The sequence below is a fragment of the Trachypithecus francoisi genome, unplaced genomic scaffold (genome assembly GCF_009764315.1).
Source record: "Trachypithecus francoisi isolate TF-2019V2 unplaced genomic scaffold, Tfra_2.0 Lachesis_group20, whole genome shotgun sequence".
Taxonomy (NCBI): domain Eukaryota; kingdom Metazoa; phylum Chordata; class Mammalia; order Primates; family Cercopithecidae; genus Trachypithecus; species Trachypithecus francoisi.
Genome location: NW_022681466.1, coordinates 4,773,376 through 4,795,897, shown reverse-complemented (window position 1 = coordinate 4,795,897; position 22,522 = coordinate 4,773,376). Strand labels below are relative to the sequence as shown.

Here is a 22,522-nt window from a genome sequence, read left to right as displayed (position 1 = left end):
CCCAGGAGGCGGAGGTTGCAGTGAGCCGAAATTGCACCATTGCACTCCAGCCTAGGCAATAGGAGCAAAACTCTGTCTCAAGAAAAAAAAAGAAAAAAAAGAATATGGGCTTTGTAGGAGGGCAGATTGGGGGTCAGGAACCACCAGGGCCCTTCCCAGCCATGGGCGGCCCTCACCTCTTCCACACAGGAAACAATTATGTAAACCCTGAGCCTCATTATGTGCAGCTAAGTGCCTTCCATGCTCTGCGCCATGCTAAGCATCTTCCCAGAAGACCTCCTTTCTCCCAAAACAACTGTATGGCATAGATGTCACCACTTCAGAGCCCAAAGAGGGCAAGCAGACTGCCCAACATCACCCAGCTGGATGATAGCTGACTTGAAAAGCACTGCCCCCTCCCCCCAGGCCTGTATTCACTGCTGTGCTCTGGGCCTCAGTCTCCGCATCTGTAAAATGGGAACGATCTAAGCATCAACCCCAATGGAATGCACATAGGCAGCTCACTGACCCAGCCTGACCTGACCCTTCCTAAGTGCACTATGAAGTTAAACCAATGGGATGGGTGGGGGGGTTCCACAGATGATCCCCCCGAGGTCCCCTTGACCTGAAGCTTCCTGGAGAGGGACACTGTGTCCTGTAGCAGCATTTTTTTTTTAAAGACAGGGTCTCACTATGTTGCCCAGGCTGTTCGCAAACTCCCAGGCTCAAGTGATCCTCCTGCCTCAGCCTCTCAAAGTGCTGGAATTACAGATGTGAGCCACCATGTCCAGCCTTTTTTGTTGTTGTTATTATTTTTGGCAGCATTTCTAAAAGTCTCCTCCTCCAGTCGCAAGTTTCTCACAAGCATGGTGTATTAGCCCATTTGCTTGGCTATAAAGGAATACCTGAGACACAGTAATTTATAAAGAAAAGAGGTTTATTTGACTCATGGCTCTGCAGGCGGCACAAGAAGCATGGCACAGGCATCTGCTTCTGGGGAGGCCTCAGGAAGCTTCCAATCATGGCAGAAGGAGAAAGGGGAGCCAGCGTGTCTTAGGGCAAGAGAGGGAACAAGAGAGAGGGGAGGAGGAGCTAGGCTCCTTTAAACAACCAGCTTTCACATGAACTAATAGAGTAAGAGCTCACTCCATCACCAAGTGGGTGACACCAAGCATTGTGGATCACATTTCCCCATGAGACTTGGAGGGCAAACCCCAGGACATGGGCAAGGCTGCCAGGGTGCACCTGCGCAGTGAAAGCCCTGAGAAGCCCCTCAATGAAGAACCTGCCCAGCATCACTCGAGCGACTGTCACTCAAGCCACTGTTTCCCAGACGTATGCGGCTACAGAACTCCTTTTCCACGGGGCGCCTCTGAATGCCCCCATGGCACTAGCAGGGGCCTACTTTGGAAGATCCATCCTCAGTGACCCACCAGGTGCTGAACAGGAGTTGTCTGGACAGACCAAATCTTGGGGGCTTGGGGGTACAGGGGCTGGTGATGGTGGAAAGCCAGGCCAGACTCACACCCTTGCTCTTCTCTTGCAGTTGGAGGGTGGGTTTCTCTGTCTGTCTGTCTGTCTGTCTGTCTGTCTGTCTTGTCTGCCCTTATTTCCCCTTTTCAAACTCTGGGTGTTTCATGTTGCTGTCTGTCACTTGCCCTCATCCTCATCTCCTCCGTGTCACTGATCTGTGGTTGGATGGGGCACAGCACACAGGAAAGACCAGAAGAAAGAGCTGCAGGCCAGGCTGCTTTCCTGCTTTGCCTGAGCCACCAAGCCCTGAGTTCTAAGTCCATCAGCAGGCCCTATTCCAAGCACTTCACTGGCACTAATGCATTCACCTTGGCTACAACCCCCTGGGTAGGCACGGATGCTACAACCCCCTGGGTAGGCACTTTACAGAAGAGGAAACTGAGACCCTGAGCCCAGTAGGAACTTGCCCAAGATCTTGCATCTGCAAAGTGGCAAGAAGGTGGCAAACCCAGGCAGCCCGGCTCCCAAGCCCACACTCCTTACCACCCCCTGGCCTGCCTCTCAGGCCTCTGGGAGTCCTCATGGCTGAACACTGGCCTTCTCTTGCCCTCTGCAGGCCCCTGATCAAGCTGCATATAATTTGGAAGAAGGACGGGACGTTGCTGTCAGGCGGCATCAGTGACCACAACCGCCGGCTCACCATCCCCAACCCCACTGGCAGTGACGCTGGCTACTACGAGTGTGAGGCTGTCCTGCGCAGCAGCAGCGTCCCCTCTGTGGTCCGGGGCGCCTACCTCTCGGTGCTGGGTGAGACAGGGCGGGGCTCCTAGGGCTCCCCTGAAGGGTAGGGGCAGCACGGGGAGAGGCCTCCTTAAGGGTGACCCCCACAGTGGCTGGATCAAAGGGAGCATGGCTCTGATCCCCTCCCCCGGTACTTCCTCCTCCAGAACCGCCTCAGTTTGTCAAGGAGCCAGAAAGACACATCACTGCAGAGATGGAGAAAGTGGTGGACATCCCCTGTCGGGCCAAAGGTAATGAGGTGGCGCCGATGGAGGGGGACAAAGACCCCAGATCTGCAGCCTCTCTCGTCCTTGTCATGGACATTTCTAAATTCCAGCTTCTTCTCCAGACCATGTCACTAAGCAGAGAGTCTGGCTGGCTGTCTGAGCAGGCACCCCAGGAAACAAACAGGCCAAATTACCATAATCTTAGGCTGGAAATCAGCCTTTACAGTACCATAACTTGAGGGTTACAAATGAACCCAACTTACTGTAATTTCAGGACAGGTGACAGACCCAAATTGCCCATAATTTGAGAGCTGTAGACAATGACAAATTACCGTAATGCCAGAACTAGCAGTACCCAGGCGCATCTCACCTGAGATGTGTCTTATAAACTTGGCCTGTTTCCTGGGCCATTTTGCTCCATCTCCTCTGCCAGCTCCCTCCGCTATTCCTATTTAACTCCCCTTGAAAGAGTTCCTGGAGAATTTCTACTTTCCCCTTCCTCATCATCCTTCCTTCTGATTCAGTTCCACCAAAAGAGCCCGCAGCCAGGGTGAAATCCGGGATGATAAAGAGAGAAGAGCGTGCACAGTGGGACACGCTGAGCAAAGGGGCAAAATGTGGCTCTGCAGGAGTGAGGATTGCACTGGAGGGGATGAGTAATGACTTCCCTTCTGAGACTCCACAAGGGGAAGGCAAAGATCCATCCATTCAGGCTGCAAAAATATTTTGAGGACTTACCATGTGCCGATAGTGTCCTCAGGAGTGGAGAGATACAGAATAAACCAAACAGCCAGATCCCTGCTCCTGTAGAAAGTAACGTTCTCGGGAGGGAGATGGGCAAGCCGATAAACAAATAAAGATACCTTATTTAATCTCATCTAAAATGCCATGGGTTGTAAGATGCCCCATTATTTTATGGACCACTAAGAAAGAAAAAAGGCAGCCAATTAAATTATGACATGCTGTCGATTATAAGACACGTCCTGATCGCGGAGACATGACGTGGGAAAGAGAGCGCATGGTGGATTGGATGAAATGCAGCATCACAGGCTGTCAGGATTGGAGGGTGCTAGGAAGGGAAGGCAAGTAAGCTTAGTGGGGACAGGGCCATGGGGTGCTCCTTGGGATGGGGTGCGGCCAGCTCTTCTGGGGGAAGTCTTTTTGTTTTCTGTTTTGAGACGGAGTCTCGCTCTGTCGCCCACGCCGGAACAAAGTGGCACGATCTTGGCTCACTGCAACTTCTGCCTCCCAGGTACAAGGAGGCAGCCTCCCGAGTAGCTGGGATTACAGGCATGCACCAGCACACCAGGCTAATTTTTGTATTTTTAATAGAGACAGGGTTTCACCATGTTGGTCAGGTTGGTCTCGAACTCCTGAGCTCAGGTGATCCACCCGCCTCAGCCTCCCAAAGTGCTTGGATTACAGGCGTGAGCCACCACGCCCAGCCCGGCTGGGGGAACTTCTGAAAACAACGTGCCAGGCTGCAAGTGGGGAGAGGAGCCTCCTTTCACCTCCACGTGCAAAGCCGGTATGGGGGGCTTCCAGGTGTCGCCCAGGGAACACTGGACCCTCTACGTGCTCTTCAACACAGGGCGCCATGTGTTTGGGAAAGTATCCCCACTTGGAGGTTCCCAGAGCACACATATGTGTCTGCTAAGTATTGCAGTAAAAACTAAGAAATTGGGCCAGGTGCAGCAGCTCACACCTGTCATTCCAGCCCTTTGGGAGGCTGAGGTGGGAGGAATGCTTGAAACCAAGAGTTCTAGACCAACCTGGGCAACCTAGTGAGACCCCATCTCTACACAAATAGAAATAAAAAATAAAGTAAATAAATTAGTTTGTCCAGTCCAGCATTTCCATGTGAAACTGATCCCAGGATCTTTACTCTGTCCCAAAGACTTTGAGAATTGTCACTCTAAGAGCATCTTCCTCCTCTCCCTAGACCCAAAGTGGCACCTCTGAGAAGGTTCTAGACACCAAGATTCACCAGGGACCCCCTCGCAGATTTCCAGGCCTGACCTCCGCCCAAGCACCCCTCCTAGGCGGAGAGGAGGCAGGAGGCAGGTTGAGAGTGGGTCCACGTCTTGCCCACAGGTGTGCCGCCGCCCTCCATCACCTGGTACAAGGATGCGGCCGTGGTGGAGGTGGAGAAGCTGGCCCGCTTCCGGCAGCGCAGTGACGGGGGCCTGCAGATCAGCGGCCTGGTGCCCGATGACACCGGCATGTTCCAGTGCTTCGCCCGCAATGTAGCCGGCGAGGTGCAAACTTCCACCTACCTGGCTGTCACCAGTAAGTCAGGCCTTCCCTTGTCCTGCCCGTGAGCCCCTCTTCCCAGGACGTGGCTTTCCTCCAAGGTCTTCTCAGGGGGCTCTTGAGCACAGCATGCTCTGTGATGCAGAGAGGATCCCCAAAGGCTGCCTGCTGCCCAGCAGCCTGGGGCACAGCCAGTTACCCCTGCTGCCTCTGCAGCCCCGAGTCCAGAGCCCTGGAGGAAATCTCCAGTCCCTAGAAGTTCTCTCCAGTGTCCTGGGGCCCAGGTTGGGTTCACGGCTTGTTGAGAAAAGGAGCTATGAAACCAACCATGGGTACCAGCTCTGGCATTTCAACTGCCCCTGGGTTCCCAGGCGGAGCTGAAGTGACCCGGTTCCAGAGGACCTGCTCATGTTTCCAAAGAAGAGAACTGGTGCTTTTCTCTTAGTTCTCCTGCTTGCAAATCCCTTTCTGCCCCTGGGGTCTCTGTCAGGGGTTGCCATAGTTGCCCTGGCCGCTTCCCGGAGCTGTTTTAGCAGTCAAAGGTGATACTGTGGGCCAGGCGCAGTGGCTCACACCTGTAATCCCAGGACTTTGGGAGGTCAAGTGAGGTGGATCACTTGAGCCCAGGAGTTTGAGACCAGCCTGAGCAACACAGCGAAACCTCGTCTACCAAAAATACAAAAAATTAGCCAGGCACGGTGGCACACACTTGTACTCTCAGCTACTTGGGATGCTGAAGTGGGAGGACCACGCCAGTCCAGGAGGCAGAGGTTGCAGTGAGCCAAGATGGCACCACTGCACTCCAGCCTGGGTGACAGAGTGAGACCCTGTCTCAAAAAAAAAAATGATACTGTGAGTGGCCCGTAAGCTCAAAGGTCTGTGTAAGTGCAAAGTACTGGTGGGCTCCTCAGGAAGCACGGCGATGTTCAGGGGTCTCCTTGAGCTCCACAGTGTTCATCACCCAGACCCACAGAGGCCCCAGACAGGGCAGCCGTGGGGCAGAGAGCTTTTGGGTGTGCCCCAAAGGTGGCTACCATGGGGCTGCTGTCTTGCTTCTGACTTCCAAGTGCAGGTGAACTTAGCTCTGTTCCCGTGTCTGGTGAGCTCCTTCCTTGAGTGCTGGGATGAAGCAAGGGGAGCGCAGAACCAGGAGGCTGCTCCAACCCTAAACAGTGGCCACAGCCGAATGGAGCTCCTGGGGCAGGGCCACTTAGAAAGTGGCCAAGTGCCCCTCTTGACTGTGGCTGTTTTTCTTTTAAGAAGCCAGAGCCTTCCTTTCACTTTTGGCTTGTGAACCCCAATAACCTTGTCAGGAAGGATGTGAGCTGCCTTCTGGGGTCTTCAGTTTCCCCCAAATGCAGGCCTGAGAATCCAAGCAGGGTAGGGACGGGTGTCACCTGGGTCCTTCCACAGGGCAGGTGGCATAGAGGAGTCCTCATGGCCCCTCTGGGCTTCCTCCTAACACTGGGGCCCCATCAAGAGGCCCACATCCTTCCTAGTGGAGGCCCCTGACCATGGGAGGCAGAGGATGAGGGCCTGGCCCTCAGTGGGCTTGGAGGCCCCTGGACCTCTGACTTGGGGGACCAATCCCAGGGTGTGGCTAAAAGGTCCCAATTCTCTGTTTGCAGGCATCGCCCCTAACATCACCAGAGGTCCCCTGGACAGCACGGTGATCGACGGCATGTCAGTGGTGCTAGCATGTGAGACCTCGGGGGCACCCCGACCAGCTATCACATGGCAGAAAGGTAGATGGGACAGACCTTCAGAGAGTGTGGCTGTGTGACAGCCAGAACTAGGCTCTGGAGCCAGCCAGGTTGGGTTCCCCATGTACACTTGTGAAGGTCATACACTGTATAGCCCAAGAGAGCATCTCTCGGCCGGGCGTAGTGGCTCATGCCTATAATTCCAGTACCTTGGGAGGCCGAGGTGGGCAGATCACCCTGAGGTCAGGAATTCAAGACCAGCCTGGCCCAAAGTGGTGAAACCCCGTCTCTACTAAAAACACCAAAATTAGTCGGGCATGGTGGCAGGTGCCTGTAATCCCAGCTACTCGGGGGGCTGAGATAGGAGAATTGCTTGAACCCGGGAGGCGGAGGTTGCAGTGAGCCGAGATTGCGCCATTGCACTCCAGCTTGGGATAGAGAGCAAGACTCCATCTCAAAAAAAAAAAAAAAAAAAGATCATCCCTCACATCCCAGCCTTGCCAGGCTCAAGGTCCAGCTCTTCATCTTCCAAGACCTGCCACCTTGGTGAGCTACTCACTCTGAGCCTCAGGTTCCCCATCTGTAAACTGGTAACAGTAATATATATAGCCCAGGGTAATGTGAAGACTACACTATAGCGTACATATGAGGGGCTCGCATTGTGCCTGGGAGTCTGGGAAGCCCAGGAAACAACAGGTGCTTGATAATGAATATCATTCTGGTGGTGGCTGCTGCCAGTCTCCTACCCCAGCTCAGAGGGCTCCAGACAGCGGGGCCAGCAAAGCCCAAGCCACCTCCGTAAGTCCATCTGCCCTGTGTACTTCCTCTTCGTCTCTGTGCGTGCACACTTACCTTCACAACTCTCCCCATGCACACACACATGCATACACACACATGTGCACACACACATGCACACACACATGCATACACGCGTACACACACATGTGCACACACACACATGCATACACGCGTACACACACATGCACACACACATGCATACACACATGCATACACACATGTGCACACACATGCACACACATGCATACACGCGTACACACACATGCGCACACACATGCACACACACATGCATACATGCGTACACACATGCACACACATGCATACACGCGTACATACACATGTGCACACACATGCACACACACATGCACACACATGCATACATGCGTACACACACATGCGTGCACACACATGCACACACATGCACACACACATGCATACATGCGTACACACATGCGCACACACACATGCACACACATGCACACACACATGCATACACGCGTACACACACATGCGCACACACATGCACACACACATGCACACACACATGCATACACGCGTACACACACATGCGCACACACATGCACACACATGCATACACGCGTACACACACATGCGCACACACACATGCATACATGCGTACACACACATGCACACACACATGCACACACACATGCACACACACATGCATACACGCGTACACACACATGCACACACACATGCATACATGCGTACACACATGCACACACACATGCACACACACATGCATACACGCGTACACACACATGCGCGCACACACATGCACACACACATGCATACACGCGTACACACACATGCACACACACACATGCATACACACGTACATACACATGTGCACACACACGTACAAACACAGTTGCTCCTTCACACCAGCAAGCCCCAGCTCAGGGATGCCTCCTCCAAGGACTCACCCTGCCCCAGCCCCCAGCCCTCCCCTCGAGCCCTTCTTCCACTCCCCTCCTTCTCACACACTCGATCATCGGCTTATTCACCTCGCTCATGGCCCATCTCCCCGCAAAGTCAGGGGCGTCGGTTTTGTCCACTGCCATCTCTCAGGGCCTAGAACAGAGTCTGGCACATGGTAGGCACTCATTAAACATTTGTGGGGAAAATAGGGGCACAGCTAGGCACGTGCTTACACATGGAAATAAGCACACCCACCCAGCACACTCAGTTCACTGTGCCTGCACGCAGATACAAACGGACACGCGACCCCCGGATGCACGCACGGAGATTCCCCTCCATACAGAGAGGGGCGTTTCTTTAAAATAGACATAGTCACAAAGATCTGCATTCGCAGGCTTAGTCCTGCAGGTGTACTCACACTCTCTCTTCCTGCCCCTCTTTCTCTGGCCAGGACTCTCCCAGGCTGGACCCCAGGCTCCCTGAGTCCCCCTGCAGAAGGAGGTCTGTCCTGACCAGAGCTGCTGCTGGGGGACACCGTGTCCCTCTCTACCCCACCCCCACTCCAGGCAGCTCCCGTCACTTCCCTTCACTCCCTTGAAGGTGACTCTCTCCAGAAGCATCCTGCCGCAGGACGCCCGTCGTCACCTTGTCAGAGCTGCCCCCCTCCCAGCCCCCCCACCCAGGTGCCAGGTGCCAGCTGCCTCTGAGGGCTGTGCTGGGCTGCTGCTCGCCATCATCAGGAAACTGTGCCCCCTTCTCTGGTGAAGGGCATGTGGTGTGGGGGGCCCAGGAGCATCAGGGGACCTGGGCTCTAGGCTGCCTGCTCTGAGACCCTGTGCCCTCATGTCTGTCCCTAAGCCGGAAAGCTCTCCGGGTCTCAGCCCCCACCCCAGCCCCACCACCATCTGTCCTCATTCCTTCCAGCATTTCCAGAGCCGAGGGCCTGCGAGGAGACCATGCTGCTCTGGAACAGCAGGAGAGGGGCAGGGTGTGCCCTTGGGGGCTATAGGCTGACCCCCACCCTGTTTTGCCCTCAGGGGAGCGCATCTTGGCCAGTGGCTCCGTGCAGCTGCCTCGCTTCATGCCCCTGGAGTCAGGCAGCCTTCTCATCAGCCCTACACACATCTCCGATGCAGGGACCTACACCTGCCTGGCCACCAACTCTCGGGGGGTCGACGAGGCCTCAGCAGACCTAGTCGTTTGGGGTGAGTGTGCAGAGCCACAGGGCTTTATACATTGGTATGTGTGTGTGTACATCTCTGTAGGTGCTGAGGACTCAGGACAGCTATGGGGCACAGGCTCACACCACCAGTGTCTCCACCCCCAGTGCCTGTCCCAGTCAGGGCCCTTCTCATCACAGGGACAGTGACAAAGTGATTCAGAGGCCAGGGACTAGAAAGATTCTGCCAGTGATGCTATGCTTGGCCGACTTGAGAGAATACTGAGGTTATAGGAGAGTTGTCTTCATACATTTTAGGGCAGAAATTGGCAAATTTTTTCAAGAAAGGGCCAGATCATAAATATTTTAAGCTTTGTGGGCCAGACGGTCTCTGTCACAACGACTCAACTAGCTTCCGTTTTATCTAGAAAGCAGCCACAGACAATACGTCATCCAATGGGCGTGGCTGTGTTCCAGTAAGGGTGTATTTAGCCAAAAAGGCCACCTGCCGGATTTGGCCCCCAGCCTGTAGTTAGCTGATCCCTGCTGTAAGAGAGCTTCTCAAGCCACTTCCAACTCTGGATCCACACCCAGGATACCTGTGGACCACTTGTCTGGGCTGAGCCCCGGGGGCCTAGCGTGTGAAGCACTAGACTGGAAATCAGAAAACCCTATTTTTACCCTGGCTGGTCCACTGAGATGCTGAAAATAGGGTTCTGATCGTCCTTAAAGCTTGGTCTCTCTATCCCATACGTGGTTTGTGAGGGCAGAATTTAATGAGCCCCCACTATAATGTGGCTTCCAAGAATTAAAGTACCAGGGAGCTCACTGTTCTTTTTAACCATCTGGGGACTTTCGTATGGCACCTAGTCTCCCTTCATCCACCCACAGTCCAGCCACACGGCCCCCACACCCCTTCTCACCATGCTGTCGCTGCTGTATCTTTCAGCTCGGACCCGCATCACCAAGCCCCCACAGGACCAGAGTGTCATCAAGGGCACCCAGGCCTCCATGGTGTGCGGAGTGAGCCACGACCCCCGAGTGACGGTCAGGTACTGGCTCTGCTGTTGACTCCAGGCAAGAGGGGAGGGGGAGCCTCTGGCAATAGCTTGTAGCTGGGCGAGTGTCCACACCAGGGAGGTAAGAGCTGCAGAGCCATGCCTTCTCCTGGGCAGTGGCATTTCCAGAGCTGAGTGCAGGGCTGAGAGGTAGGGGATATGAAATAAACACCCGGGAGCTGAGCTACCCTGGATTGAGTGAAGCCAGTTTCCAAGGTGGGAGGTAAAGAGGAAGGGGTGCAGAAAGATGAAGTAAGAGGAATGGGAGAGGGGGTGAGGGAAGAGAAAGGAAGAGGCTTGTGGGTTGGTGAGCATGGATGGCAGGGAGTTGCTATCTCTGGACCTGGACGCCACTGCTAGTGTCCCCCAGCCTACCCCAAGTCTTTGGCCCTCTGGCCTCTGAATGGGCAGCAGAGGGGTCTGGGCAGGCGGATATGGGATCAGCTGTAGGGGTGGGGCAGAAGATGACCCCTGGGGGGATCCTGCAAGAGAAGCACATGAGGGAAACTGAGCATCCAAACCCAGGTCACCCCACCATCTGCCATGGCCAAGCCGGGACCTTGGCAAAGGACTTGGCCTCCAGGTAACTCAGTCCCGCTGTGGAAGCCACTAAAAGGGCTGGGAGGAAGCAGCCAAGAAAGGTATAAAAGCTGAGACCTCTCCCAAGCACCCGAACCAAACCCTACCTCCACCCCCAAGGCTTTGGAAGCTAAAACCAGGAGGAAATCGTCCCTGCCTTCTCTTCCTTGAGCTCCAGAATGCTGAGGGAAATGCAACTGCTTCCTTAGAAATAAATATTCCTTGCGTGTTGCTTCTCTATTTTATGAGCAATATCACTGTCAAAGCAACTGGCATCGAGGCTGGAAGGGGCCGGAGCTCCTGCTCTGGGAGAAATGGCCTCCTCCTCCTCCTCATGCTGGAGGCAGCTCCGTCCTGGGGCGCCATCTGGTGGCCACTGGGCCTATGACAGTCTGTACCGCCACACCAAATAAGACTCCGGGAGCCCAGGTTGATAGAAGCAGCTCGGGGCCTTTGGCCAACACCGATTCTCAGAGAACATATCGTTGGCCCCAGTTTGAGAAACACCTCATTAAGTGTTGACCACTTAAGACAGTCATCACGTGACGCTAGCACAAATGCAAAAATTTACGTAGATGTATTAATAGTTAGAAGATTGTTGACAGAGATTCCAGAATATGCTTATTTCTGGGTTTAATAGATTTTTCTTAAAAAATTAACATACGAACTGTAAAAAAGGTCCTGGGAGAGAACCCACATAGAATACTGCTGTGCATCTCGGGCCCATTCATTATGTAGTAGCTATACTTTTAGCATTCATTAATAGGAAAATTCTGAAATTCAGTACACTTTAAATCAGATTTTATTTATAAAAATGTCATCTTTATAAAGATGACTTATTTATAAAAGTGTCAACTTATATTTGAGAAAGACATACATTGTATTCATTCTCTAGACAATTGCTGATACATAATGGGTTTCGGGGGCCTCTTGCCAAGTAACCTGCAGACCCACTCTGTAGACCCTTCCAGTGACCTACAGGTCAGAAATCCCTGTTCCAGGTTACTGAAGGGGGGCCCTCACCTTAAACGGAATTAATCATCTAGGACCATCTTTTCAAGATGGGGGGTGGGGAGCAGAATCATCCCTTTGTCCCCCCCCAAAATTGGCAACGTCTATGCCCAAGGCCACCCCAGCAGCTCCAACCCCAGTCTGTCTTCCTTAGACTGGGGGAACGGGGGCATCCCTTCTGCCCTCTGTCTTGAGGTAGGTCTTGGGGATGGAATGGGACCCAGACCTCAGCAAGTTTTAAAAAGCTCCCCAATTGATTCTAATGTGTCACCAGGATTGAAACACCTGTTCTATCTGCAAAACACAGCAGGGTTCCCTAAGCAGACTATTAGGTGGGTCCAAACGTAACTGTGCTTTTTGCCTTTGAAAGGAATGGTCAAAACTGCAATTACTTTTGCACCAACCTAATAGAAAGGATCTCAACAACCACATCAGACTGAAGTGGTGCCACTGAACCCTAAGTAACACGTCCTCAGAGCAGAACCAGGTGCGGGGGTGACGACCTGAGCAGGTACAGGGGTGAGGGCCTGGGCAGGTGCAGGTTTCCAGCATGAAAACCTCCAAAACAGTTCTAGAAAAAAAACACTTCTGGCCGGGCGCCATGACTCATACCTGTAATCCCAGCACTTTGGGAGGCCGAGGTGGGTGGATCACAAGGTCAGGAGATCGAGACCATCCTGGCCAACATGGTGAAACCCCGTCTGTACTAAAAATACAAAAGAAAATTAGCTCAGCCTCCCAATGTGCTAGGATTACAGGCGTGAGCCACCACGCCCAGCCGGATCTTGACCATTCTAATAGCTGTGCTGTGATATCTCATTGTTGTTTTCATTTGCATTTTCCTAATGACATATGATGTACAGCATCTTTTCATTTGCTTATTAATCTTCTGTGTACCTTCTTTGGTGAGGCATCTGTCAATGACTATTTTTTAATCAGATTGTTTTCTTATTGCTCAGTTTTAAGAGTTATTTGTAGATTTTGGATAGCAGTGCTTTATCAGAGATATCGTTTACAGGCCGGGCGCGGTGGTTCACGCCTGTAATCCCAACACTTTGGGAGGCCGAGGCAGGCGGATCACGAGGTCAGGAGATCGAGACCATCCTGGCTAACACGGTGAAACCCCATCTCTACTAAAAAGACCAAAAAAAAAAATTAGCCAGGCGTGGTGGCGGGCACCTGTAGTCCCAGCTACTCGGGAGACTGAGGCAGGAGAATGACGTGAACCCAGGAGGCGGAGCTTGCAGTGAGCGGAGATCGTGCCACTGCACTCCAGCCTGGGTGACAGAGAGAGACTCCGTCTCAAAAAAAAAAAAAAAAGAGATATCGTTTACAAATATTTTCTTCTAGTGTGTGGCTTCTCTTTTTATTCTCTTGAAAGTGTCTATCGAAGAACAGCAATGTGTAATTTAATGAAATCCAGCTTATCTGTTCTTTCCTTCATGGATGGTGCCTTGGGTGTCATATTTTAGAAGTCATTGTCAAACCCAAGGTCATCTAGATGTTCCCCTGTATTATCTTCTAGGAGTTTTATAGCTTTGCATTTCACATTTAGGTCTGGGATCCAATTTGAGTTAATTTTTGTGAAGGGTGTAAGATCTGTGTCTAGACTTTTTTCTTTTTTCTTTTCTTTTTTTTTTTTTTGCATATGGATGTCAAGGTTTTTCAGCACCATTTGTTGAAAAGTCTTCTTTTTTATTTTTGTCTTTTTGTTTCGTTTTGTTTTCACATAATTGATTTGTTGGAGAAACCAGGTTCTAGAAGACAGAGGTCAGCAATCTTTGCTATAAAGGACCAAAAAGTAAACATTTTAGGCTTTACGAGAGCCATATGGTCTTGTCATGACTACTCAACTCTGTTTATAGTGCTAAAGCAGCCATATATAAACAGGCACTACATAAACAGATGGGCATGTCTGTGTTCTAATAAAACTTTATTTACACAAACAGGCAGCAGGCCACAGTTTGTTGATCCTGCTATGGAATATTCAACATCCTGGATTTGCCTGGCTGCTTTCTCACAGTGTTGTTAACCTGTTTTTCTATCCCCTGTATTTCTAATTTGATTGCAGTAACTGCTAATTAGATTCACGTTCAGTTGTTTTGGCACAAATACTTCACAGGCAATGATCTCTGCTTCCTAAAGCACCACATTCTGAAGCAAAGAATGTCTGCTTGCCATAGGCTATTTCTTACATGGGAATTACTCTCTGCAACTGAATTTGCATTTAAGTAAAATTCTGCCCATCCTATGAGTGCTGGCAAGTCCTTTCTAAATAAAGAGATGAATTTGAAGGTGATTATTGTTGTTGATATGTAAATAGGTATAAGCCTTAAAAATTAACAATTTCACTGCTGAGAATTTGTCCTTGAGGAAGTGATTTGGAACGGTTATAAACATTTTGCCATAAGGACCACAGCTTTAACTATAATATTGGAAAACAAGGAGCTAAACTGGATGTCCAACATTATGGGATCGGTTAAATTACAAAGCAGCTGTACTGAAACATTGTGCATCCAATAAAAAATCATGGTGTGGAAATGTCATATCAAAAAGAGTTTAGGATATTTTTATTGAGTCAAAAAGCAGCTTTAAAAACAGGATGACTGGCCAAGCATTGTGGCTCAAGCCTGTAATCCCAGCACTTTGGGAGGCTGAGGCGGGTGGGTCACTTGAGGTCAGGAGTTGGAGGCCAGCCTGGCCAACATGGCGAAACACCGTCTCTACTAAAAATAAAAAAAATAAAAATAAAACTTAGCCTGATGTGGTGGCACAGGCCTTTAATCACAGCTACTAAGGAGGCTGAGGCAGGAGAATCACTTGAACCCAGGAGGTGGAGGTTGCAGTGAGCCAAGATCATGCCACTATACTCCAGCCTGGGTGACCGAGTGAGACTGTGTCTCAAAAAGAATAAAAGAAAATAAAAAATAAAAACAGATGGCTGAATAGATTGCTACATACCATTCATGTAAATATACTGTATCATTTAAAATTTATAACAATGGCAAACTTTTACTGACCGCTTGCCATGGTTCAGGCACTACTCTATTTTATATCAGCTCGCACAATCCTTACAGCAGTGCTATGAGGTGGGTGGTGTTAGTTTCCTCATATTACAGGTGAGGAAAGTGAGGCCCAGCAAGGTTATATAAACTCACCCAAGGCCAGGCGCGGTGGCTCACGCCTGTAATCCCAGCACTTTGGGAGGCTGAGGCAGGTGGATCACTTGAGGTCAGGAGTTAGAGTCCAGCCTGGCCAACATGGTGAAAACCCGTCTCTACTAAAATACAAAAACTAGCTGGGCACGGTGGTGCTTGCCTGTAGTCCTAGCAACTTGGGAGGCTGAGGCACGATAATCACTTGAACCTGGGAGGTGGAGGTTGCAGTGAGTCAAGACTGCACCACGGCACTCCAGCCTGGGCAACAGAGCCAGACTCTGTCTAAAATAAATAAATTCATTAATAAATGAGCTCACCCAAAATCACAAAGCTGGAAAGTAGCAAAGCCAGCATTTGGCCTGAGAGTCTGACTCCTGAGTGTAGCAGTGCTGCCGTGCACTTAAAATTTATGTATTTTTAGTAGAGACAGGGTTTTGCCATGTTGGCGAGACTGGTCTCAAACTCCTGACCTCAGGTGATCCACCCACCTTGGCCTCCCAAAGTGCTGGGATTACCTGTGTGAGCCACCACACCCAGCCTGTTTCAGCTTTTGAAACTTAGGTTAAAAATATTACAGATTCATTCTCCGTAGTTATCTGACATTCCGTAAACCCAGATAGTCCTGGGAGCCAGCAGCTCAGGCCCCCACCCTGTACCCCAGTTGACCAGGGCTATTTGCAAGGCATCTCAGCCACCACGAGGTTCCTCACACTTGTGCTGAGAACCAAGGCCAACCTTCCCTGGGGTCATTGCGTGGCATCCTGCCCCCCAGGGATTGGCACTCCCTGCATGTTGATGACAATGATAATGGTTCTATTTCCTCAAGAACAAATCCAGAGAAGATATTTTTTATTGTCAGGCACTGGTGCGTGTGTAATTTCTCAAGCTCCGTTTGTATTGACTGACCGAAGCTAAAGTGATTTTTTGGACACTAAAGTCAATTTGTCACACTGATGCATTGATATCATGATTCCCCTCATAAAACTAATTCCGAAATGTAGTCTATGCGGAAACTTGAATTCCTTTTTCCAGCTGTAATCTTTTAACCTCTTCAAAAGAATATCTTTCACTGGGTGTTTTGCCGTCGCTTCTGGCCAGAAGCAACAACACTTTGACCCGACCTGAACTGAAGGTATAAAGACCAATAATGACTGTGTTCACTCTCCCGGACACAGCACCCTCCCCGCAGGAACGACGGGCTTCCAGGCTGCTTGGCCTTCAACAGTCCTGCTCCCCCATCCCAGTGTCCTGCCTGGCTGTTGCCTGCAATTGTCCTCTGCCCAGCTTTGGAGCTATTTTCTCGGGACAAGCTTCAGGCTGAGCCCACTCCCGAGGCACCTTCCTCTCCCTCTGTACTTACAGGTTCTTCTTACTTTTAGGTACATCTGGGAGAAGGACGGGGCCACCCTGGGCGTGGAGAGCAATCCCCGTATCCGCCTGGACAGAAACGGCTCCCTGCACATCTCACAGACGTGGTCGGGAGACATCGGCACGTACACCTGCCGGGTGATCTCAGCGGGAGGCAACGACTCTCGCAGTGCCCACCTGCGAGTCAGGTAAGGGCAGCCCTCCCAGGCCCGGGCAGAGGAGGTCCAGGCAATAGCAACCGGGAGGCTCAGAGCCAGCCAAGTCCCTTTTGTCAGAACCCCAGGCCACACGTGACATGAACTGTTCAGCTTTGCTCAGGACACACCCCCAGCATCCTTCCAGACTTTTCTCTCAGCTCAGTTAGGACCCCCGTCAAGAGGATGTATGAGGATGGCTTTAGCTGGAGGCCTCTGATTCCAGAGAGAAAAATCTCCAGGTAGATGGCCCGAAGGCCACATTTTATGTCTGAGCATGAGGAATCACGGACGTGCAAGGCCCACACAACCTGTGTCTACAGTGCCCCTGTCACCTGCCTGCAGACCACATAGGGATGCCTGACCACGTGTCTCTCTCCTCCAGGCAACTGCCCCACGCACCCGAGCACCCAGTGGCTACTCTCAGCACCGTGGAAAGACGAGCCATCAATCTGACGTGGACCAAGCCCTTTGACGGCAACAGCCCCCTGCTCCGCTATGTCCTGGAGATGTCGGAGAACAGTAAGATTCCCGTGGTCACCTCCAGCACCTCCTGCCCAAGCTTGGACTTAGGAGTCAGCCCTGGGCTGGGGTCCCAGCTCTCCTGCTTCCTAGTTCCGGGCCTTTGAGCAGAGTCCTCCCTCTGGCAGCCTCAGCTTCCCCATCTCTGAAAAAAACACAGGCATCTGCCTGTCAGGCCCTGTTACAGTTGAAAGAGATGATGCACAAGAGGTGCTTAACTCAGGGCCTGGCACAGCAGAAGCTGCAAAGAAAATGGCCAGTATTTATTATTTATTATTTATTTATTTATTTATTTATGTATTCCCCAAGTCAAATTAGCAGGCATAATTTGAATTGCATTTTATTTATTTATTTTTATTTATTTCTTTATTTTTGAGACGGAGTTTCACACTTGTCACCCAGGCTGGAGTGCAATGGTGCCATCTCAGCTCCCTGCAACCTCTGCCTCCCAGGTTCAGGTGATTCTCCTGTCTCAGCCTCCCAAGTAGTTGGGATTACAGGCATACATCGTCATGCCCAGCTAATTTTGTATTTTTAGTAGAGATGGGGTTTCACCATGTTGGTCAGGCTGGTCTCAAACTCCTGACCTCAGGTGATCCGCCCGCCTCGGCCTCCCAAAGTGCTGGGATTACAGACATGAGCCACCATACCCAGACTGAATGGCATTTTAAACACAGCTTGCCTAAAGCTTATCAATTTGTGGGGGGTAGTGGGGGAGATGAAGGCATCTCAGTTCCCATGAGCCCTTACTTTGCTCCAGCACCCCCCATCCTCTCCTCCCCAGGGTCGTGTGAGCTAACGGGACCTAGAAAAATGGCATGGCGGGCCACTCCTGGACCAAGCTGGGGAGGCTGTCTCTTGCCTGCTCCAATGAGGCTGGACCCTGCTGGGAGTGGGGAGTAAGAAGCATGCCCCATCCCACCCAAGATGCCCACTTCTGCCCCACTCACTGTCCCTGTAGATGCCCCCTGGACTATACTCCTGGCCAGTGTGGACCCCAAAGCTACCTCAGTGACAGTCAAGGGCCTGGTTCCTGCACGCTCCTACCAGTTCCGTCTTTGTGCCGTCAACGACGTGGGGAAAGGACAGTTCAGCAAAGACACTGAGAGGTGAGGGCAGCGGGCGCTCTACAGGGGCGTCACCAAGACTCCAATGGGGAGGGGCGGGCGCTCTACAGGGGCGTCACCAAGACTCCAACGGGGAGGGGCTGCAGCCGAAACCAATGTGGCAGATTCTGGCTCAGCTCTTAGCCCTCTCTAGGCTTCCTCATCTGTAGAAGGAGAGTGCAATCCTGGTGAGCACCTCGCCAGGAGGTTGCAAAGGTTAAATGGGGTGATGTGAGCACGGTGCTGGGGAACGCGGTGAGCACCAGCCAAATGTAGTCATCCCGGTTACTGGGAGCTGTGCAAGCTCAAAGGCTCACCTCCTTCCGTTCCACATCTGCATGGGCTACTATCCCACTATCGTTGTTAAATGGATGCAAAATTCCAGAGAGATACAGTATCTACAGAGATCTCCATAGCCACATGTTGCACGACGCCAGGCCCTGCTAGGGTTCCCACAAACCTTTTTTAAAATGATGGAAATTGCTGGGCGTGGTGGCTCACGCCTGTAATCCCAGCACGTCAGGAGGCTGAGGTGGGCAGATCACCTAAGGTCAGGAGTTCGAAACCAGCCTGGCCAACACAGTGAAACCATGTCTCTACTGAAAATATGAAAATTAGCTGGGTGTGGTGGTGGGCACCTGTAATCCCAGCTACTTGGGAGACTGAGGCATGAGAATCGCTTGAATCTGGGAGGCAGAGGTTGCAGAGAGCCGAGATCCAGCCTGGGGGACAGAGCAAGACTCTGTCTCAAAAAAAAAAAGAAGGAAATTGAGTAAAAACAGCAGGTACTTCATATTAAAACATCACACAGGCTGGGCGCGGTGGCTCAAGCCTGTAATCCCAGCACTTTGGGAGGCCGAGGCAGGCGGATCACGAGGTCAGGAGATCAAGACCATCCTGGCTAACATGGTGAAACCCCGTGTCTACCAAAAAAATACAAAAACTAGCTGGGCGTGGTGGTGGCACCTGTAGTCCCAGCTACACGGGAGGCTGAGGCAGGAGAATGGCGTAAACCCGGGAGGCGGAGCTTGCAGTGAGCTGAGATCCGGCCACTGCACTCCAGCCTGGGCAACAAGCCAGACTCCGTCTCAAAAAAAAAAAAAAAAAATCACACAGTGATACCCATCTATGTAGAAGGAGAATTCTATCCTCTCCAGCTCCGTAGAACAAGCAGCCACTTCTAGCAAGAAAGATGTCAAGGGAGAGGTCAGAACAACCATGACACAAATCACGTGTGCAAAGCTGTGCACTTGGCTCTTTAAAAGACGCCTGGGGCTTAAATCAATCCTGGTCGTTTTGCCACAGTTGCAATAAGCTTGGGTCTCTCTGGCTTGTGCTAGGGTAGCACCACTGGCGTCAAGACACTCTCACAGGAGGGAGCAGTGGCAGGTGGCACCCCATGTGGAGAGCAGTTACAGAAGGATTTACATATTCACTGTTTACTGAGCAGCTACTGTGTGCCATGCCATGTTTGGACCACTGGAGAGGGGGCAGGGAATGAACAGACACAGCCCCAGCCCATCTGGAGATACAAAATCCCAACAACAGAGAGGCTGAAAGCTGCAGCTACCCTGCAGTTTCTCCTTCCCTGCGGCTGCACCACATCACACTGACTCACCTTCCTAATGTGCCTTCATGCTAACGGCCCTGAGTCACCAAAGAAAAGGCCAAATCCTCACACTTGTAATCCTAGCACTTTGGGAGGCCAAGTGGGGGCGGATCACTTGAGGTCAGGAGTTCGAGACCAGCCTGGCCAACATGGTGAAACCCCATCTCTACTCAAAATACAAAAATTAGCTGGGCGTGGTGGCACGTGCTTGTAATCCCAGCTACTCAGGAGGCTGAGGCAGGAGAATCGCTGGAACCTGGGAGGTGGAGTTTGCAGTGAGCTGAGATCGTGCCACCGCACTCCAGCCTGGGGCACAAGAGTGAAACCCTGTCTCCAAAACAAAAAAGAAAAAGGCCAAATCACTCTTAGCCCAGCCTCTACAAAAACACGGGAGCAGACCAGGCATGGTGGCTCATGCCTGTAATCCCAGCACTTTGGGAGGCTGAGGCAGGTGGATCATCTAAGGTCAGGAGTTTGAAACCAGCCTGGCCAACATGGCGAAACCCCATCTCTACTAAAAATATAAAAATTAGCTAGGCCTCGCGGTGGCTCACGCCTGTAATCCCAGCACTTTGGGAGGCCAAGGTGGGCGGATCACGAGGTCAGGAGATTGAGACCATCCTGGTTAATACAGTGAAACACTGTCTCTACTAAAAATACAAAAAAAAAAATTAGCCAGGCGTGGTGATGGGCGCCTGTAGTTCCAGCTACTCCAGAGGCTGAGGCAGGAGAATGGCATGAACCCAGGAGGCGGAGCTTGCAGTGAGCCGAGATCACCCCTCTGCACTCTATCCAGCCTGGGCGATAGAGCGAGACTCCAACTCAAAAAAAAAAAAAAAAAAAAAAAATTAGCCAGGCTTGGTGGCGAGCACCTATAATCCCAGCTATTCTCGAGGCTGAGGAAGTAGAATCGTTTGTACCCGGGAGGCGGAGGTTGCAGTGAGCTGAGATCCCACCACTTCACTCCAACCTCAGCGAAAGAGCAAAACTGTCTCAAATAAAACATGGGAGTGAGCGGCATGCTTAGGAAAACTATCCATCAAAAAGCAAAAACATAAACAAAAAGGGAAAGACAGCGATCAAAAATAATTGACTTTTGTTTGGAATGGACACGTGTCTGTGATGTGAAAAGTACACTTAGGCAGAACACAGCGTCCGCCAGCAATGCCAGAGAAAGACATGCCGTCGTGCTTGGCTCCAGAAGCAGGGTGGGTGCCCTTGGCTCTCACCCCCATACGCCATGCCTGCCCTGCTTCCACCTGGGGCCTCAGCGGACTAGCAAAGGAGGCCTAGTTAAAGTATACCAGCAGCTGGTCACTGGGATGTGACCAACACTTCTGCTTCTAGAATGCTTGGACACTTGTGACCTCATCAGCCCCAACAGCAGCTTCTTTGACAAATAGGAAACTGAAACTTACACCCCTCAACAGCACCAAAAACATGTACATTAGTTCTTTCTGTTTCCAGGCTGGAGTACAGTGATACAAACACAGCTCACTGCAGCCTCAACCTCCTGGCCTCAAGCCATCCTCCTACCTCAACCTCCCAGGTATTTAGGCTTACAGGTGCAAGTCACCACGCTGGATTTTTTTTTTTTTTTTTTGGTAGAGGCAGTGTCTTGCCATGTTGCCCAGGCTGGTCTTGAACTCTGGCCCTCAAGTGATTCTCTTGCCTCAGCCTCCCAAAGTGCTGGGATTATAGGCATGAGCCACAGCGTCTGGCCTTACAGTTTTTAAAAGACATATATATATATATATGTCTCAGGTTAGGTGACTTGCCCAAATGCACATAGCAGTTGTACAGAATTATCCAGTGTCAGAGCAGGCCAGGGCTCAGCCTCTTCATATCCCATTAAACTCCTGTGTTTGACTCCAAGACTAAGAGCACTGGTGTTTTGTGATCCAGGGTCTCCCTCCCCGAGGAGCCCCCCACGGCCCCTCCACAGAACGTCATTGCCAGCGGTCGAACCAACCAGTCCATCATGATCCAGTGGCAGCCGCCTCCTGAGAGCCACCAGAACGGGATTCTCAAGGGCTACATCATCAGGTGGGTGTCCACCCTGGGGACAGAAGCCCAGTCCCGAGGGGAAAGGCACGGGGGAAGATCGGGAGTGGACTGGAAAACAGTGCAAATTTATGGCAGGCCCTTTGCCATCTAGCAAGGACCAGGCAACAGGAAGTGCCTACACAATGATAGGAAGGATTTAGGTTAGACACCTGACAGAACTTCCAGCAGCAAGACCCCTGGACACCAGCAGGAATGCTTGAGAGGGGAGTCTATATGGGCTGACATAGGAACAGGCCTGCAAGGAGACAAGAGAAGAAGGAACTAACTATCCGAGGGGCAACCCTCTGGGAAGCCACGAATACTCCATCACAGGCCAGAATTCTCTTGACCCATGAGTGGAGAAACTAGCTGGCCGAAGAATTGATGGAAAAGTGAAAGTTCTTTCTTTGGTTATTACTGGAAATGAAGCCCAGTTATACAGACCCTTATCTTTGCATTTGACGGAGGGACTTAACCTAAATGAGAGTCATTAAGGGTCACTAAAATGTGGTATTCGTAAATTCAAATTCATAAGTTATTTGAGGTTACTGAGAACT

The 22,522-nt window shown here is 51.4% G+C and overlaps 1 protein-coding gene across 2 annotated transcripts in view; it reads left to right on the top strand.

Moving 5' to 3' along the window:
* Window positions 1-22,522, top strand: part of SDK2 (sidekick cell adhesion molecule 2) — a 313,739-nt gene that overhangs the window by 203,258 nt on the left and 87,959 nt on the right. For both annotated transcript variants that reach the window (XM_033182024.1, XM_033182023.1), the window contains exons 7-16: window positions 2,069-2,259; window positions 2,400-2,483; window positions 4,554-4,748; window positions 6,341-6,457; window positions 9,193-9,360; window positions 10,264-10,366; window positions 16,500-16,676; window positions 17,068-17,204; window positions 18,166-18,313; window positions 21,825-21,965. In XM_033182024.1, coding sequence (XP_033037915.1) covers window positions 2,069-2,259; window positions 2,400-2,483; window positions 4,554-4,748; window positions 6,341-6,457; window positions 9,193-9,360; window positions 10,264-10,366; window positions 16,500-16,676; window positions 17,068-17,204; window positions 18,166-18,313; window positions 21,825-21,965 — 1,461 coding nt within the window. The remainder of the gene's footprint in view (window positions 1-2,068; window positions 2,260-2,399; window positions 2,484-4,553; window positions 4,749-6,340; window positions 6,458-9,192; window positions 9,361-10,263; window positions 10,367-16,499; window positions 16,677-17,067; window positions 17,205-18,165; window positions 18,314-21,824; window positions 21,966-22,522) is intronic.